The 20,289-nt window shown below is 52.4% G+C and overlaps 1 protein-coding gene across 5 annotated transcripts in view; it reads left to right on the top strand.

Moving 5' to 3' along the window:
- Window positions 1-3,705: 3,705 nt before the first annotated feature.
- dab1b (DAB adaptor protein 1b) overlaps window positions 3,706-20,289 on the top strand; it is a 79,109-nt gene continuing 62,525 nt past the window's right edge. For all 5 annotated transcript variants that reach the window (XM_061896836.1, XM_061896837.1, XM_061896834.1 and 2 more), the window contains exon 1: window positions 3,706-3,851. In XM_061896836.1, the coding sequence (XP_061752820.1) occupies window positions 3,782-3,851 (70 nt within the window). In that variant the 5' untranslated portion in view covers window positions 3,706-3,781. The remainder of the gene's footprint in view (window positions 3,852-20,289) is intronic.

Here is a 20,289-nt window from a genome sequence, read left to right as displayed (position 1 = left end):
AAGTTAATTATTATTTGCAAAGAAAAAATAAAGTTTATGAGTTTGAACATGAAATATGTTGTCTTTGTAGCATATTCAACTGAATATGGGTTGAAAATGATTTGCAAATCATTGTATTCCGTTTATATTTACATCTAACACAATTTCCCAACTCATATGGAAACGGGTTTTGTACAAACTACCAGCAGGATAGGAAACATCTGCACAGGTGCTGGAAGAAGGTGTGATAGGAAGACACCCGCAGGTTGTTGGAGGCAAACAGAAAGAAACAGACTTCCTTCACATTTGAGAGAGGCGCTACTAAAAAGAGCAAAAGGATAAATAAAAGATGGCGTTTGACATCTTGTAACAGCTGAGAGGAGCGTGTGACGCTCGTTAACTCTGACCCAAATCACGCAGGCAGAGGAGGAACACGGCGCTGACCTAGATAGGCTCGCTTTGCTTTTTTGTGTGGAAGCAGCTGCACTTGACGTGAAGCACAAGGAGGCATCTCTCTCTCTATCGCTGGTAAGAGGAGATGCTCTCTGATGTGGCGGGAAGTGTCTTTCTGCCGTCGCCATCACGCTCCAAGACCATATGTGAGCAGCCGGCTAGCAGGGTTGCGGCCGGCTAGGAGGGATGGATTCAACTAAGAGGGATGGGGCCCGCTAGGAGGGATGGAGCCGGCGAGGAGGGATGGAGTCGGCTAGAAGGGATGGAGTCGGCTAGGAGGGATGGAGTCGGCTAGGAGGGATGGAGTCGGCTAGGAGGGATGGAGTCGGCTAGAAGGGATGGAATCGGCTAGAAGGGATGGAGTCGGCTAGGAGGGATGGAGTCGGCTAGAAGGGATGGAGTCGGCTAGGAGGGATGGAGTCGGCTAGAAGGGATGGAGTCGACTAAGAGGGATGGAGTTGGCTAGGGGGGGATAGAGTCGACTAAGAGGGATGGAGTCAGCTAGGAGGGATGGAGTCGGCTAGAAGGGATGGAGTCGGCTAGGAGGGATGGAGTCGGCTAGGAGGGATGGAGTCGGCTAGAAGGGATGGAGTCGACTAAGAGGGATGGAGTTGGCTAGGGGGGGATAGAGTCGACTAAGAGGGATGGAGTCAGCTAGGAGGGATGGAGTCGGCTAGAAGGGATGGAGTCGGCTAGGAGGGATGGAGTAGGCTAGAAGGGATGGAGTCGGCTAGGAGGGATGGAGTTGACTAAGGGGGATGGGGCTGGCAAGGAGGGATGGAATCGACTAAGAGGGATGGAGTCAGCTAGGAGGGATGGAGTTGACTAAGGGGGATGGGGCTGGCTAGGAGGGATGGAGTCGGCTAGGAGGGATGGAGTCGGCTAGAAGGGATGGAGTCGGCTAGGAGGGATGGAGTTGGCTAGGAGGGATGGAGTTGGCTAGGAGGGATGGAGTCGGCTAGGAGGGATGGAGTCGGCTAGAAGGGATGGAATCGGCTAGAAGGGATGGAGTCGGCTAGGAGGGATGGAGTCGGCTAGAAGGGATGGAGTCGGCTAGGAGGGATGGAGTCGGCTAGAAGGGATGGAGTCGACTAAGAGGGATGGAGTTGGCTAGGGGGGGATAGAGTCGACTAAGAGGGATGGAGTCAGCTAGGAGGGATGGAGTCGGCTAGAAGGGATGGAGTCGGCTAGGAGGGATGGAGTAGGCTAGAAGGGATGGAGTCGGCTAGGAGGGATGGAGTCAGCTAGGAGGGATGGAGTCGGCTAGAAGGGATGGAGTCGGCTAGGAGGGATGGAGTAGGCTAGAAGGGATGGAGTAGGCTAGAAGGGATGGAGTCGGCTAGGAGGGATGGAGTTGACTAAGGGGGATGGGGCTGGCAAGGAGGGATGGAATCGACTAAGAGGGATGGAGTCAGCTAGGAGGGATGGAGTTGACTAAGGGGGATGGGGCTGGCTAGGAGGGATGGAGTCGGCTAGAAGGGATGGAGTTGGCTAGAAGGGGATGGAGTCGGCTAGGAGGGATGGAGTTGGCTAGAAGGGATGGAGTCGGCTAGAAGGGATGGAGTCGGCTAGGAGGGATGGAGTCGGCTAGGAGGGATGGAGTTGGCTAGAAGGGATGGATGATTGTACAATGCAGTCTGTTGAAAATGATGGAAAGTGCCACACTACAAAGCAACTGATGCTGTAGTGGAGTTTGGAATTGCCACAAAACACTTCAACACTCTACTGCCTTCGGTGGCAAAAGTGGACACTGCACGCCCCACATTCGTCACGTTTCATGTGTCAGGTAGACCTCGCCGTATGAATCCCCCTTCCTTTGTTTTGCTGTCACGTTTGATCAGTCCCACTGTGGGCCAGAACCAAGTGGCGGAACAGATGAAGTGTTTCCAGTGTTTGATGTACCACGTAGGCCAGCAAGGGCCCGTTGCCATGCCAACACATGCCGCGGTGCCAGCTTGGCCCGTCGCCATTGTTTGCATTACAGCCCAACCTGGGGGGGCTCCAGTTTCCTGCCAGAATTCCCACCACTGCCTGTCTTTGGCCCGCCCCTGCTCCCTCCTCTTCTGATCTTACGAAAATGTTCTTTTGAGGCAGAAAAGCAGCCGCCATGTCCTAAATGCACGTCTTCTCCTCCAATCCAGCGTTTCATTAAGGATTGATGATCCACAAACGCTAGGAACATCTTTGTTGATTTGCTAAATGTTCAATGAGCGAACGGGGGCAGGGCTCTTTCATCTCCAACATTAACCTCCGTCTCTCCTTCGCCCTGCAGGCTTGGAAGCCGGTGAGAGGCTGTGGGTGCACATCTGACGTCCTCTCTTACACCGGAGAATACCCACCTACTGCGGAGAACACCCACCTACTCCGGAGAACACCCACCTACTCCGGAGAATACTCACCTTCTGCAGAGAATACGCACCTACTGCGGAGAACACCCACCTACTGTGGAGAACACCGACCTACAGCGGAGAATACGCACCTTCTGCGGAGAATACTCACCTACTCCGGAGAATACTCACCTTCTGCGGAGAATACGCACCTACTGCGGAAAACACCCACCTACTCCGGAGAACACCTACCTAGTCCGGAGAATACTCTCCTTCTGCGGAGAATACGCACCTACTGCGGAGAACACCCACCTACTCCGGAGAATACCCACCTACTCTGGAGAACACCGACCTACAGCGGAGGATACTCAACTTCTGCGGGGAATACTCACCTTCTGCGGAGAATACGCACCTACTGCGAAGAACACCCACCTACTCCGGAGAACACCCACCTACTCCGGAGAATACCCACCTACTGCAGAGAACACCCACCTACTCCGGAGAATACCCACCTACTGTGGAGAACACCGACCTACTGCGGAGAATACTCACCTTCTGTGGAGAATACTCACCTTCTGTGGAGAACACTGACCTACTGTGGAAAATACCCACCTTCTGCGGAGAATACCCACCTTCTGTGGAGAATACTCACTCACTGTGGAAAATACCCACCTACTGCGGAGAACAACCTTTGATGTTATCGATGCTGCTGTCTCCCTGGAGGGAATTATTCCTGAGCCACAGGTGGACCATGTGACGCCTGACCTTCAAGGACTCCACAAGATCCTATGTGAGGCTGAGCAGCTCATCAAGCTCTTCATGAGTAGTTTGCCGGGCCGCACACGCCATGGCCCAGTGAAGAGGGACCTCCACCCACGCTGGCTCTTCGTCCCCGGAGAAGTAGCATGACTTTGAAGTCCACTGGGAGGCGTGTGTGAGTGGGCCACTTCGCCTCGGATTAGATCCTCTGCAAACCGATGGTGGACTTGCTGTGAGCCGGACTTGGGACTCAGCAGTGGAGGATGTCTGCAGAGGCCGAGCTCCAGCCGGGTGTCAAAACCAGCCAGCGGAGGGAGTCCAGGAGGATCAAAGGTAGGAAAGTCTTACACCAAAATGCGTTCTTCATTCTAAAAACATGCAAAGAAGCCCTGACCGGGTTTAAGACTCCGGGTTTCAGACTCCAGGGTTAAGACTTAAGTTTTAAGACCTGAATATGCCTCACAGACTCATGAACACATTTTAAGGACCACTATTACATTTGAATCCACATTTCAATCACTAATCAGAGGGCTTTAAACCAATGGGTGGACCATCGTTGGCCTTTTGCGACAGTTATGTTTTGGTCTAGTACAGGGGTAGGGAACCTATGGCTCTAGAGCCAGATGTGGCTCTTTTGATGACTGCATCTGGCTCTCAAGCTGACATTGCTTAACACGATACGTAAGTAATGAATGAGTCATCCAACGCCCTCGACGCGAATCCTTTAGGGGTGATGGACGGCTGGGCAGTGCCTGAAGAGCTGCAGCCCGCCACCGTAGCCCCCCACTCCCTCCCCTCTGTTGCAAGTCTGGAGTTGTATGTTGTGATACGTATATATGCTTTCCTCTTGAGTGTTTTCTGTGACCCTAAAGACTTTTTGTTTGTCTAATCAAATCCACCAGTCAATCAACAAAGTTTTGTCGTACTTGGGCAATAACAATACCTACCAACGAACCTAATTACGCTGGTAATCACTGTGTCAAAATATGTTCACGAATCGCTCTCACAGAAATACATTTTTAAATATTTCGCTTTCATGGCTCTCTCAGTCAAAAGGGTTCCCGACCCCTGGTCTAGTACAAACTTTTTACCACATCAAAAAAACACTTGTATACAAGTATATCTAAAATTGTTTGTCCACTCTAACATCACACACAGTTTGAACAGTAACACCGTGTTTGAATATTTGATTGATTCTTTGGCGAAACCACTAGAAGGAGCCTGCGTACCACTTGTGGTACACATACCATAGCCTGAGAACCTATGCTGACCTAGCACTGAGTTTCTTCTGCACTTGGAAGAACCGTTCTTACCTGCTCGCTGCTTCTGCCGCCTCCTCTCGCATTCTGGAAAACAACACCAACCAGACTGCAGAGTGGTCCCACCTTTAAAGCCCACTGATTAGTGATCAGGAGCAGGTGAGCAATCAGAGGCAGGTGAAAAGAATCAGTGCTGCAACAACAAAGGGAGAATAGGAGCAGAACTGGGACCTTAAACCCAGGAAAACCCTAACAAATAGGAAACGAGACATGACCTGAGGGTGACAGGTCATGACTTGAAGGTGACAGGGCATGACCTGAGGGTGACAAGTCATGCATGAACTGAGGGTGACAGGTCATGACCTGAGGGTGACAGGTCATGACTTGAGGGTGACAGGGCATGACCTGAGGGTGACAAGTCATGCATGACCTGTGGGTGACAGGTCATGACATGAGGGTGACAGGTCATGAGTTGAGGGTGACAGGTCATGAGTTGAGGGTGACAGGTCATGCATGACCTGAGGGTGACAGGTCATGACCTGAGGGTGACAGGTCATGCATGACCTGAGGGTGACAGGTCATTACCTGAGGGTGACAGGTCATGACTTGAGGGTGACAGGTCATGACCTGAGGGTGACAAGTCATGGATGACCTGAAGGTGACAGGTCATGACCTGAGGGTGACAGGTCATGACCTGAGCATGAGGGTGACAGGTCACGACCTGAGGGTGACAGGTCATGACCTGAGGGTCACAGGTCATGACTTGAGGGTGACAGGTCATGACCTGAGGGTGACAAGTCATGCATGACCTAAGGGTGACAGGTCATGACCTGATGGTGACAGATCATGACCTAAGGGTGACAGGTCATGACCTGATGGTGACAGATCATGACCTGAGGGTGACAGGTTATGACCTGAGGGTGACAAGTCATGCATGACCTGAGGGTGACAGGTCATTACCTGAGGGTGACAGGTCATGACCTAAGGGTGGCTGGTCATGACCTGAGGGAGACAGGTCATGACTTGAGGGTGACAGGTCATGACTTGAGGGTGACAGGTCATGACTTGAGGGTGACAGGTCATGACCTGAGGGTGACAAGTCATGCATGACCTGAGGGTGACAGGTCATGACCTGAGGGTGACAGGTCATGACCTGAGGGTGACAAGTCATGCATGACCTGAGGGTGACAGGTCATGACCTGAGGGTGACAAGTCATGGATGACCTGAAGGTGACAGGTCATGACCTGAGGGTGACAGGTCATGCATGACCTGAGGGTGACAGGTCATGACCTGAGGGTGACAGGTCATGCATGACCTGAGGGTGACAGGTCATGACCTGAGGGTGACAGGTCATGACCTGAGCATGAGGGTGACAGGTCACGACCTGAGGGTGACAGGTCATGACCTGAGGGTCACAGGTCATGACTTGAGGGTGACAGGTCATGACCTGAGGGTGACAAGTCATGCATGACCTAAGGGTGACAGGTCATGACCTGATGGTGACAGATCATGACCTAAGGGTGACAGGTCATGACCTGATGGTGACAGATCATGACCTGAGGGTGACAGGTTATGACTTGAGGGTGACAGGTCATGACCTGAGGGTGACAAGTCATGCATGACCTGAGGGTGACAGGTCATGACCTGAGGGTGACAGGTCATGACCTAAGGGTGGCTGGTCATGACCTGAGGGAGACAGGTCATGACTTGAGGGTGACAGGTCATGACCTGAGGGAGACAGGTCATGACTTGAGGGTGACAGGTCATGACCTGAGGGTGACAAGTCATGCATGACCTGAGGGTGACAGGTCATGACCTGAGGGTGACAGGTCATGACCTGAGGGTGACAAGTCATGCATGACCTGAGGGTGACAGGTCATGACCTGAGGGTGACAGGTCATGACCTGAGGGTGTCAGGTCATGCATGACCTGAGTGTGACAGGTCATGCATGACCTGAGTGTGACAGGCCATGACCTGAGTGTGACAGGCCATGACCTGAGGGTCACAGGTCATAACTTGAGGGTGACAGGTCAAGACTTGAGGGTGACAGGTCATGACCTGATGGTGACAGGTCATGACCTGAGGGTGACAGGTCATAACTTGAGGGTGACAGGTCAAGACTTGAGGGTGACAGGTCATGACCTGATGGTGACAGGTCATGACCTGAGGGTCACAGGTCATAACTTGAGGGTGACAGGTCAAGACTTGAGGGTGACAGGTCATGACCTGATGGTGACAGGTCATGCATGACCTGAGTGTGACAGGCCATGACCTGAGGGTGACAGGTCATGCATGACCTGAGTGTGACAGGCCATGACCTGAGGGTCACAGGTCATAACTTGAGGGTGACAGGTCAAGACTTGAGGGTGACAGGTCATGACCTGATGGTGACAGGTCATGACCTGAGGGTGACAGGTCATAACTTGAGGGTGACAGGTCAAGACTTGAGGGTGACAGGTCATGACCTGATGGTGACAGGTCATGACCTGAGGGTCACAGGTCATAACTTGAGGGTGACAGGTCAAGACTTGAGGGTGACAGGTCATGACCTGATGGTGACAGGTCATGCATGACCTGAGTGTGACAGGCCATGACCTGAGGGTGACAGGTCATGCATGACCTGAGTGTGACAGGCCATGACCTGAGGGTCACAGGTCATAACTTGAGGGTGACAGGTCAAGACTTGAGGGTGACAGGTCATGACCTGATGGTGACAGGTCATGACCTGAGGGTGACAGGTCATAACTTGAGGGTGACAGGTCAAGACTTGAGGGTGACAGGTCATGACCTGATGGTGACAGGTCATGACCTGAGGGTCACAGGTCATAACTTGAGGGTGACAGGTCAAGACTTGAGGGTGACAGGTCATGACCTGATGGTGACAGGTCATGACCTGAGGGTGACAGGTCATGCATGACCTGAGTGTGACAGGTCATGACCTGAGGGTCACAGGTCATAACTTGAGGGTGACAGGTCATGACCTGATGGTGACAAGTCATGACAATTTGACTCCAATCAGAACTTTGACAAATTCTGGAATCAAACAGATATCTGGGAAACAAATAGTTGAATAGCCAAGTTTTTGTGCAGACTAACAAAATTACCAAAATAAAATACATGTTTTTTTCTTAAAAGTAGTTCCTGTTTACCTAAACAGAATAAAAACGTTCTTGCATGGGTCATTTTCAACAAGTATTCAGCTTTTGATCCATCCAGCGACAGATCAACTTTCTATTTAGTTACAAAGCCAGGAATTGATGAAGGTGGACCCCGACTGGAGTCCTGTGGTGCACACGCAACACTTTTAACAGCCAGAGTGCTACCATGACTAGGAATCAAAAGTAAAACTACTTTGGTGGTTCACCTTCTTTACGTCCAGTAGAAGGGCGGAGGGCGGGGGAAGACAGTGTTGACAACGCTGTAGATACTTCCTGACCATTTCAAAGCACATGTCGCTTGTCAATTGCTTTCTTTCGACTCAACGATAAATATGCTAAAAAAAAAAAAGCACAATAAGTTGTCATATTCAGATTCCAGAGGTTTGGTTCTACAGTATGTTTTGCAATGCAGTCTGCTGAAAATGGTGGAAAGCACCACTCTACACAGCAACTGACGTGGTGGTCAACGTTGGAATTGCCAGAAAACAGCATTTTAAGATCTTCAGGGTGGTTAGTGCAATGTGTCACGTTTTGTGTTTCAGGTAAAGGTTAGTTTTAGGGACCATCTTCCTGACCCGTCTATTCAAGATGCGTCTTATTTATGTGCCTCCACTTGGACTGTGGCCTCTGCCCGTCCAACAGGTAGCACAGAGAGAATATTCTGTTATTCTGCGTGTGTTGGCTGACCTGAACAGACTTGGTGTGGTGTGATGTGGTTTGGTGTAGTGTAGTGTTGTGTGGTGTGGTGTGGTAGGGTGTGGTGTGGTGTGGTGTGGTGTGATGTGGTATGGTGTGGTGTGGTGTGATGTGGTGTGGTGTGGTGTGGTATGGTGTGGTGTGATGTGGTGTGGTGTGATGTGGTGTAGTGTGATGTGGTGTGGTATGGCGTGGTGTGATGCAGTGTGGTGTGGTGTGATGTGGTATGGTGTGGTGTGGTGTAGTGTAGTGTGGTGTGGTGTGGTGTGGTATGGTGTGGTGTAGTGTAGTGTTGTGTGGTGTGGTGTAGTGTGGTGTGGTGTGGTGTGGTATGGTGTGGTGTGGTGTTGTGTGGTGTGGTGTAGTGTAGTGTTGTGTGGTGTGGTGTGGTATGGTGTTGTGTGGTATGGTGTGATGCGGTGTGGTATAGTGTAGTGTTGTGTGGTGTGGTGTGGTGTGGTATGGTGTGGTGTAGTGTGGTATGGTGTGGTGTAGTGTGGTGTGGTGTGGTCTGGTGTGGTGTGGTGTAGTGTGGTGTAATGTGGTGTGGTGTGATGTGGTGTGGTATAGTGTAGTGTGATGTGGTGTGGTTTGATGTGGTGTTGTATGGTGTGGTGTGATGTGGTGTGGTATGGTGTGGTGTGGTGTGGTGTGATGTGATGTGGTGTGGTGTGATGTGATGTGGTGTTATGTGGTGTGGTATGGTGTGGTGTGATGTGGTGTGGTGTAGTGTAGTGTGGTGTGATGCGGTGTGGTGTGATGTGGTGTTATGTGGTGTGGTATGGTGTGGTGTGGTGTAATGTGGTGTGGTGTGGTGTGGTATGGTGTGGTGTAGTGTGGTGTGATGTGATGTGGTGTGGTATAGTGTGGTGTGATGTGGTGTGTTGTGGTGTGATGTGGTGTGGTATGGTGTGGTGGGATGTGGTGTGGTATGGTGTGGTGTGGTGTGGTGTGATGTGGTGTGGTGTAGTGTAGTGTTGTGTGGTGTGGTATGGTGTGGTATGGTGTGGTGTTGTGTGGTGTGGTGTGGTGTGGTATGGTGTGGTGTGGTGTGGTATGGTGTGGTGTGATGTGGTGTGGTATGGTGTGGTGTGGTGTGGTATGGTGTGGTGTGATGTGGTGTGGTGTGGTATGGTGTGGTGTGGTGTGGTATGGTGTGGTGTGGTGTGGTATGGTGTGGTGTGATGTGGTGTGGTGTGGTATGGTGTGGTGTGATGTGGTGTAGTGTGATGTGGTGAGATGTGGTATGGTATGGTGTGATGTGATGTGGTGTGGTGTGGTGTGATTTGATGTGGTGTGGTATGGTGTGATGTGGTGTGGTATGGTGTGGTGTAATCTGGTGTGGTGTGGTATGATGTGGTGTGATGTGGTGTGGTGTGGTGTGGTATGGTGTGGTGAGATGTGGTGTAGTGTGATGTGGTGAGATGTGGTATGGTATGGTGTGATGTGGTGTGGTGTGGTGTGATGTGGTGTGGTATGGTGTGGTGTGGTGTGATGTGGTGTGATGTGGTGTGGTGTAGTGTAGTGTTGTGTGGTGTGGTATGGTGTGGTATGGTGTGGTGTTGTGTGGTGTGGTGTGGTATGGTGTGGTGTGGTGTGGTATGGTGTGGTGTGATGTGGTGTGGTGTGGTATGGTGTGGTGTGATGTGGTGTGATGTGGTATGGTGTGGTGTGGTGTGGTATGGTGGGATGTGGTATGATGTGGTGTGGTGTGGTGTGATGTGGTGTGATGCAGTGTGGTGTAGTGTAGCGTGGTGTGATGTGGTGTAGTGTGATGTGGTGAGATGTGGTGTGGTGTGATGTGGTGTGGTGTGGTATGGTGTGATGTGGTGTGGTGTGGTGTAGTGTGATGTGGTTAGATGTGGTGTGGTGTGATGTGGTGTAGTGTGATGTGGTGAGATGTGGTGTGGTGTGATGTGGTGTGGTGTGGTGTGGTATGGTGTGGTGTGGTGTGGTATGGTGTGGTGTGGTGTGATGTGGTGTGGTATGGTGTGGTGTAATGTGGTGTAGTGTGGTGTGATATGGTGTGGTGTGATGTGGTATGGTGTGGTGTGATGTGGTGTGGTGTGGTATGATGTGGTGTGATGTGGCGTGGATGTGTGGTGTGGTGTAGTGTGGTGTGATGTGGTGTAGTGTGGTGTGATGTGGTGTGGTATGGTGTGGTGTGGTGTGATGTGGTGTGGAAATAGAAGGCTGCATGAAAAAGGCAGCGTCATGAAAGCGTAGGAAGAGTTCCCAGGAAGTGATGAATGGAGAGTTTGCAAAGGGAGTCGCAATGTGTCCTGAAGAAAGATGGAGGCAGCAAGGTTGGAGAGAGAGTGAAGCTGACACGTCTTACCTTCCTCTCCCGGGCACACGTGCGAAAGATGCCTTCTCACTTCACTGCGTCATGCAGTCTGCTGGCAGGGATCCAGATGTGGCACAGCTATCTCTAGTCGCCTCGGGGTGATGGAGGTGTCAGGGACGTCCTGTCCTGTCACTCCTGAGCACGCCATGACTGACGTAACAGGACCACGCCCACAGTCCTGTGGGGGAGGGGAAAGGTGCACAGAGTGTGATTGATGAGAAAGTGAGCAAAAACTGGAGTCGCTGTCATTCTTCACTTCTACTCCTCTCCATCATGTACTCCCCTCTCCATCATGTACTCCCCTCTCTATCATGTACTCCCCTCTCCATCATGTGTTCCCCTCTCCATCATGTATTCCCCTCTCCATCATGTACTCCCCTCTCCATCATGTACTCCCCTCTCCATCATGTGTTCCCCTCTCCATCATGTACTCCCCTCTCCCTCATGTACTCCCCTCTCCATCATGTACTCCCCTCTCCATCATGTACTCCCCTCTCCATCATGTGTTCCCCTCTCCATCATGCACTCCCCTCTCCATCATATACTCCCTTCTCCATCATACACTCCCCTCTCCATCATTTACTCCCCTCTCCATCATGTGTTCCCCTCTCCATCATGTATTCCCCTCTCCATCATGTACTCCCCTCTCCATCATGTACTCCCCTCTCCATCATGTGTTCCCCTCTCCATCATGTACTCCCCTCTCCCTCATGTACTCCCCTCTCCATCATGTACTCCCCTCTCCATCATGTACTCCCCTCTCCATCATGTGTTCCCCTCTCCATCATGCACTCCCCTCTCCATCATATACTCCCTTCTCCATCATACACTCCCCTCTCCATCATTTACTCCCCTCTCCATCATGTGATCCCCTCTCTTTCATGCACTCCCCTCTCCATCATATACTCCCCTCTCCATCATGTACTCCCCTCTCCATCATGCACTCCCCTCTCCATCATGTACTCCCCTCTCCATCATGTGTTCCCCTCTCATCATGTACTCCCCTCTCTATCATGCACTCCCCTCTCCATTGCGCACTCCCCTCTCCATCATGCACTCCCCTCTCCATCATGTACTCCCCTCTCCATCATGTACTCCCCTCTCCATCATGTACTCCCCTCTTCCTCATGTACTCCCCCCTCCATCATGCACTCCCCTCTCCATCATGTACTCCCCTCTCCATCATGGGTTCCCCTCTCCATCATGCACTCCCCTCTCCATCATGCACTCCCCTCTCCATCATGTACTCCCTTCTCCATCATTTACTCCCCTCTCCATCATGTACTCCCCTCTCCATCATGTACTCCCCTCTTCATCATGCACTCGCCTCTCCATCATGCACTCCCCTCTCCATCATGCACTCCCCTATCCATCATGCACTCCCCTCTCCATCATATACTCCCCTCTCCATCATGTACTCCCCTCTCCATCATGTACTCCCCTCTCCATCATGCACTCCCCTCTCCATCATGCACTCCCCTCTCCATCATATACTCCCCTCTCCATCATGTACTCCCCTCTCCATCATGTACTCCCCTCTTCATCATGCACTCCCCTCTCCATCATGCACTCCCCTCTCCATCATGCACTCCCCTCTCCATCATGCACTCCCCTCTCCATCATATACTCCCCTCTCCATCATGTACTCCCCTCTCCATCATGTACTCCCCTCTCCATCATGCACTCCCCTCTCCATCATGCACTCCCCTCTCCATCATGTACTCCCCTCTCCATCATATACTCCCCTCTCCATCATGCACTCCCCTCTCCATCATGTACTCCCCTCTCCATCATATACTCCCCTCTCCATCATGTACTCCCCTCTCCATCATGTACTCCCCTCTCCATCATGCACTCCCCTCTCCATCATGTGTTCCCCTCTCCATCATGCACTCCCCTCTCCATCATGCACTCCCCTCTCCATCATATACTCCCCTCTCCATCATGTACCCCCCTCTCCATCATGTACTCCCCTCTCCATCATATACTCCCCTCTCCATCATGTACTCCCCTCTCCATCATGTACTCCCCTCTCCATCATGCACTCCCCTCTCCATCATGTACCCCCCTCTCCATCATGTACTCCCCTCTCCATCATGTGTTCCCCTCTCCATCATGTACTCCCCTCTCCCTCATGTACTCCCCTCTCCATCATGTACTCCCCTCTCCATCATGTACTCCCCTCTCCATCATGTGTTCCCCTCTCCATCATGCACTCCCCTCTCCATCATATACTCCCTTCTCCGTCATACACTCCCCTCTCCATCATTTACTCCCCTCTCCATCATGTGATCCCCTCTCTTTCATGCACTCCCCTCTCCATCATGTACTCCCCTCTCCATCATGTGTTCCCCTCTCATCATGTACTCCCCTCTCTATCATGCACTCCCCTCTCCATTGCGCACTCCCCTCTCCATCATGCACTCCCCTCTCCATCATGTACTCCCCTCTCCATCATGTACTCCCCTCTCCATCATGTACTCCCCTCTTCCTCATGTACTCCCCCCTCCATCATGCACTCCCCTCTCCATCATGTACTCCCCTCTCCATCATGGGTTCCCCTCTCCATCATGCACTCCCCTCTCCATCATGCACTCCCCTCTCCATCATGTACTCCCTTCTCCATCATTTACTCCCCTCTCCATCATGTACTCCCCTCTCCATCATGTACTCCCCTCTTCATCATGCACTCCCCTCTCCATCATGCACTCCCCTCTCCATCATGCACTCCCCTATCCATCATGCACTCCCCTCTCCATCATATACTCCCCTCTCCATCAGGTACTCCCCTCTCCATCATGTACTCCCCTCTCCATCATGCACTCCCCTCTCCATCATGCACTCCCCTCTCCATCATATACTCCCCTCTCCATCATGTACTCCCCTCTCCATCATGTACTCCCCTCTTCATCATGCACTCCCCTCTCCATCATGCACTCCCCTCTCCATCATGCACTCCCCTCTCCATCATGCACTCCCCTCTCCATCATATACTCCCCTCTCCATCATGTACTCCCCTCTCCATCATGTACTCCCCTCTCCATCATGCACTCCCCTCTCCATCATGCACTCCCCTCTCCATCATGTACTCCCCTCTCCATCATATACTCCCCTCTCCATCATGCACTCCCCTCTCCATCATGTACTCCCCTCTCCATCATATACTCCCCTCTCCATCATGTACTCCCCTCTCCATCATGTACTCCCCTCTCCATCATGCACTCCCCTCTCCATCATGTGTTCCCCTCTCCATCATGCACTCCCCTCTCCATCATGCACTCCCCTCTCCATCATATACTCCCCTCTCCATCATGTACCCCCCTCTCCATCATGTACTCCCCTCTCCATCATATACTCCCCTCTCCATCATGTACTCCCCTCTCCATCATGTACTCCCCTCTCCATCATGCACTCCCCTCTCCATCATGTACCCCCCTCTCCATCATGTACTCCCCTCTCCATCATGTGTTCCCCTCTCCATCATGTACTCCCCTCTCCCTCATGTACTCCCCTCTCCATCATGTACTCCCCTCTCCATCATGTACTCCCCTCTCCATCATGTGTTCCCCTCTCCATCATGCACTCCCCTCTCCATCATATACTCCCTTCTCCATCATACACTCCCCTCTCCATCATTTACTCCCCTCTCCATCATGTGATCCCCTCTCTTTCATGCACTCCCCGTTCCATCATATACTCCCCTCTCCATCATGTACTCCCCTCTCCATCATGCACTCCCCTCTCCATCATGTACTCCCCTCTCCATCATGTGTTCCCCTCTCATCATGTACTCCCCTCTCTATCATGCACTCCCCTCTCCATTGCGCACTCCCCTCTCCATCATGCACTCCCCTCTCCATCATGTACTCCCCTCTCCATCATGTACTCCCCTCTCCATCATGTACTCCCCTCTTCCTCATGTACTCCCCCCTCCATCATGCACTCCCCTCTCCATCATGTACTCCCCTCTCCATCATGGGTTCCCCTCTCCATCATGCACTCCCCTCTCCATCATGCACTCCCCTCTCCATCATGTACTCCCTTCTCCATCATTTACTCCCCTCTCCATCATGTACTCCCCTCTCCATCATGTACTCCCCTCTTCATCATGCACTCCCCTCTCCATCATGCACTCCCCTCTCCATCATGCACTCCCCTATCCATCATGCACTCCCCTCTCCATCATATACTCCCCTCTCCATCATGTACTCCCCTCTCCATCATGTACTCCCCTCTCCATCATGCACACCCCTCTCCATCATGCACTCCCCTCTCCATCATATACTCCCCTCTCCATCATGTACTCCCCTCTCCATCATGTACTCCCCTCTTCATCATGCACTCCCCTCTCCATCATGCACTCCCCTCTCCATCATGCACTCCCCTCTCCATCATGCACTCCCTTCTCCATCATATACTCCCCTCTCCATCATGTACTCCCCTCTCCATCATGTACTCCCCTCTCCATCATGTACTCCCCTCTCCATCATTTACCCCCCTCTCCATCATGTACTCCCCTCTCCATCATGTACTCCCCTCTCCATCATGTACTCCCCTCTTCCTCATGTACTCCCCTCTCCATCATGTACTCCCCTCTCCATCATTTACTCCCCTCTCCATCATGTACTCCCCTCTCCATCATGTACTCCCCTCTTCATCATGCACTCCCCTCTCCATCATGCACTCCCCTCTCCATCATGCACTCCCCTATCCATCATGCACTCCCCTCTCCATCATATACTCCCCTCTCCATCATGCACTCCCCTCTCCATCATGCACTCCCCTCTCCATCATGCACTCCCCTCTCCATCATATACTCCCCTCTCCATCATGTACTCCCCTCTCCATCATGTACTCCCCTCTCCATCATGCACTCCCCTCTCCATCATGTACTCCCCTCTTCATCATGCACTCCCCTCTCCATCATGCACTCCCCTCTCCATCATGCACTCCCCTATCCATCATGCACTCCCCTCTCCATCATATACTCCCCTCTTCATCATGCACTCCCCTCTCCATCATGTACTCCCCTCTCCATCATGTACTCCCCTCTCCATCATGCACACCCCTCTCCATCATGCACTCCCCTCTCCATCATATACTCCCCTCTCCATCATGTACTCCCCTCTCCATCATGTACTCCCCTCTTCATCATGTACTCCCCTCTCCATCATGTACTCCCCTCTCCATCATGCACTCCCCTCTCCATCATGTACCCCCCTCTCCATCATGTACTCCCCTCTCCATCATGTACTCCCCTCTCCATCATGTACTCCCCTCTTCCTCATGTACTCCCCCCTCCATCATGCACTCCCCTCTCCATCATGTACTCCCCTGTCCATCATGGGTTCCCCTCTCCATCATGCACTCCCCTCTCCATCATGCACTCCCCTCTCCATCATGTACTCCCTTCTCCATCATTTACTCCCCTCTCCATCATGTACTCCCCTCTCCATCATGTACTCCCCTCTTCATCATGCACTCCCCTCTCCATCATGCACTCCCCTCTCCATCATACACTCCCCTCTCCATCATGCACTCCCCTCTCCATCATATACTCCCCTCTCCATCATGTACTCCCCTCTCCATCATGTACTCCCCTCTCCATCAAGCACTCCCCTCTCCATCATGTACTCCCCTCTCCATCATATACTCCCCTCTCCATCATGTACTCCCCTCTCCATCATGTACTCCCCTCTTCATCATGCACTCCCCTCTCCATCATGCACTCCCCTCTCCATCATGCACCCCCCTCTCCATCATGCACTCCCCTCTCCATCATATACTCCCCTCTCCATCATGTACTCCCCTCTCCATCATGTACTCCCCTCTCCATCATGCACTCCCCTCTCCATCATGCACTCCCCTCTCCATCATGTACTCCCCTCTCCATCATATACTCCCCTCTCCATCATGCACTCCCCTCTCCATCATGCACTCCCCTCTCCATCATATACTCCCCTCTCCATCATGTACTCCCCTCTCCATCATGTACTCCCCTCTCCATCATGCACTCCCCTCTCCATCATGCACTCCCCTCTCCATCATGTACTCCCCTCTCCATCATATACTCCCCTCTCCATCATGCACTCCCCTCTCCATCATGTACTCCCCTCTCCATCATATACTCCCCTCTCCATCATGTACTCCCCTCTCCATCATGTACTCCCCTCTCCATCATGCACTCCCCTCTCCATCATGTACTCCCCTCTCCATCATGTACTCCCCTCTCCATCATGCACTCCCCTCTCCATCATGTACTCCCCTCTCCGTCATATACTCCCCTCTCCATCATGTACTCCCCTCTCCATCATGTACTCCCCTCTCCATCATGTACTCCCCTCTTCCTCATGTACTCCCCCCTCCATCATGCACTCCCCTATCCATCATGCACTCCCCTCTCCATCATGGGTTCCCCTCTCCATCATGCACTCCCCTCTCCATCATGCACTCCCCTCTCCATCATGTACTCCCTTCTCCATCATTTACTCCCCTCTCCATCATGTACTCCCCTCTCCATCATGTACTCCCCTCTTCATCATGCACTCCCCTCTCCATCATGCACTCCCCTCTCCATCATGCACTCCCCTATCCATCATGCACTCCCCTCTCCATCATATACTCCCCTCTCCATCATGTACTCCCCTCTCCATCATGTACTCCCCTCTCCATCATGCACTCCCCTCTCCATCATGCACTCCCCTCTCCATCATATACTCCCCTCTCCATCATGTACTCCCCTCTCCATCATGTACTCCCCTCTTCATCATGCACTCCCCTCTCCATCATGCACTCCCCTCTCCATCATGCACTCCCCTCTCCATCATGTACTCCCCTCTCCATCATATACTCCCCTCTCCATCATGTACTCCCCTCTCCATCATGTACTCCCCTCTCCATCATGCACTCCCCTCTCCATCATGCACTCCCCTCTCCATCATATACTCCCCTCTCCATCATGCACTCCCCTCTCCATCATTTACTCAACTCTCCATCATATACTCCCCTCTCCATCATGTACTCCCCTCTCCATCATGTACTCCCCTCTCCATCATGCACTCCCCTCTCCATCATGTGTTCCCCTCTCCATCATGCACTCCCCTCTCCATCATATACTCCCCTCTCCATCATGTACCCCCCTCTCCATCATGTACTCCCCTCTCCATCATGTACTCCCCTCTCCATCATGTACCCCCCTCTCCATCATGTACTCCCCTCTCCATCATGTACTCCCCTCTCCATCATTTACCCCCCTCTCCATCATGTACTCCCCTCTCCATCATGTACTCCCCTCTCCATCATGTACTCCCCTCTTCCTCATGTACTCCCCCCTCCATCATGCACTCCCCTCTCCATCATGTACTCCCCTCTCCATCATGGGTTCCCCTCTCCATCATGCACTCCCCTCTCCATCATGCACTCCCCTCTCCATCATGTACTCCCTTCTCCATCATTTACTCCCCTCTCCATCATGTACTCCCCTCTCCATCATGTACTCCCCTCTTCATCATGCACTCCCCTCTCCATCATGCACTCCCCTCTCCATCATGCACTCCCCTCTCCATCATGCACTCCCCTCTCCATCATATACTCCCCTCTCCATCATGTACTCCCCTCTCCATCATGTACTCCCCTCTCCATCATGCACTCCCCTCTCCATCATGTACTCCCCTCTCCATCATATACTCCCCTCTCCATCATGTACTCCCCTCTCCATCATGTACTCCCCTCTTCATCATGCACTCCCCTCTCCATCATGCACTCCCCTCTCCATCATGCACTCCCCTCTCCATCATATACTCCCCTCTCCATCATGTACTCCCCTCTCCATCATGTACTCCCCTCTCCATCATGCACTCCCCTCTCCATCATGCACTCCCCTCTCCATCATGTACTCCCCTCTCCATCATATACTCCCCTCTCCATCATGCACTCCCCTCTCCATCATGTACTCCCCTCTCCATCATATACTCCCCTCTCCATCATGTACTCCCCTCTCCATCATGTACTCCCCTCTCCATCATGCACTCCCCTCTCCATCATGTACTCCCCTCTCCATCATGTACTCCCCTCTCCATCATGCACTCCCCTCTCCATCATGTACTCCCCTCTCCATCATATACTCCCCTCTCCATCATGTACTCCCCTCTCCATCATGTACTCCCCTCTTCATCATGCACTCCCCTCTCCATCATGCACTCCCCTCTCCATCATGCACTCCCCTCTCCATCATGCACTCCCCTCTCCATCATTTACTCCCCTCTCCATCATGTACTCCCCTCTCCATCATGTACTCCCCTCTCCATCATGCACTCCCCTCTCCATCATGCACTCCCCTCTCCATCATGTACTCCCCTCTCCATCATATACTCCCCTCTCCATCATGCACTCCCCTCTCCATCATGTACTCTCCTCTCCATCATATACTCCCCTCTCCATCATGTACTCCCCTCTCCATCATGTACTCCCCTCTCCATCATGCACTCCCCTCTCCATCATGTGTTCCCCTCTCCATCATGCACTCCCCTCTCCATCATGTACTCCCCTCTCCATCATATACTCCCCTCTCCATCATGTACTCCCCTCTCCATCATGCACTCCCCTCCCCCTCATGTACTCCCCTCTCCATCATGTACTCCCCTCTCCATCATGCACTCCCCTCTCCATCATGTACTCCCCTCTCCATCATGTACTCCCCTCTCCCTCATGCACTCCCCTCTCCATCATGTATTCCCCTCTCCCTCATGTACTCCCCTCTCCATCATGTACTCCCCTCTCCATCATGCACTCCCCTCTCCATCATGCACTCCCCTCCCCCTCATGTACTCCCCTCTCCATCATGTACTCCCCTCTCCATCATGCACTCCCCTCTCCATCATGTACTCCCCTCTCCATCATGTACTCCCCTCTCCCTCATGTACTCCCCTCTCCATCATGCATTCCCCTCCCCCTCATGTACTCCCCTCTCCATCATGCACTCCCCTCTCCATCATGTACTCCCCTCTCCATCATGCACTCCCCTCTCCATCATGTACTCCCCTCTCCATCATATACCCCCCTCTCCATCATGTACTCCCCTCTCCATCATGCACTCCCCTCTCCATTGCGCACCCCCCTCTCCATCATGTACTCCCCTCTCCATCATGCACTCCCCTCTCCATCATGTACTCCCCTCTCCATCATGTACTCCCCTCCCCCTCATGCACTCCCCTCTCCATCATGTACTCCCCTCTCCATCATGTACTCCCCTCTCCATCATGCACTCCCCTCTCCATCATGTACTCCCCTCTCCATCATGCACTCCCCTCT

The sequence above is a fragment of the Nerophis ophidion genome, linkage group LG04, assembly GCF_033978795.1.
Source record: "Nerophis ophidion isolate RoL-2023_Sa linkage group LG04, RoL_Noph_v1.0, whole genome shotgun sequence".
In the NCBI taxonomy this organism is placed as follows: Eukaryota; Metazoa; Chordata; class Actinopteri; order Syngnathiformes; family Syngnathidae; genus Nerophis; species Nerophis ophidion.
This window is presented reverse-complemented; position numbering and strand designations above follow the sequence as displayed.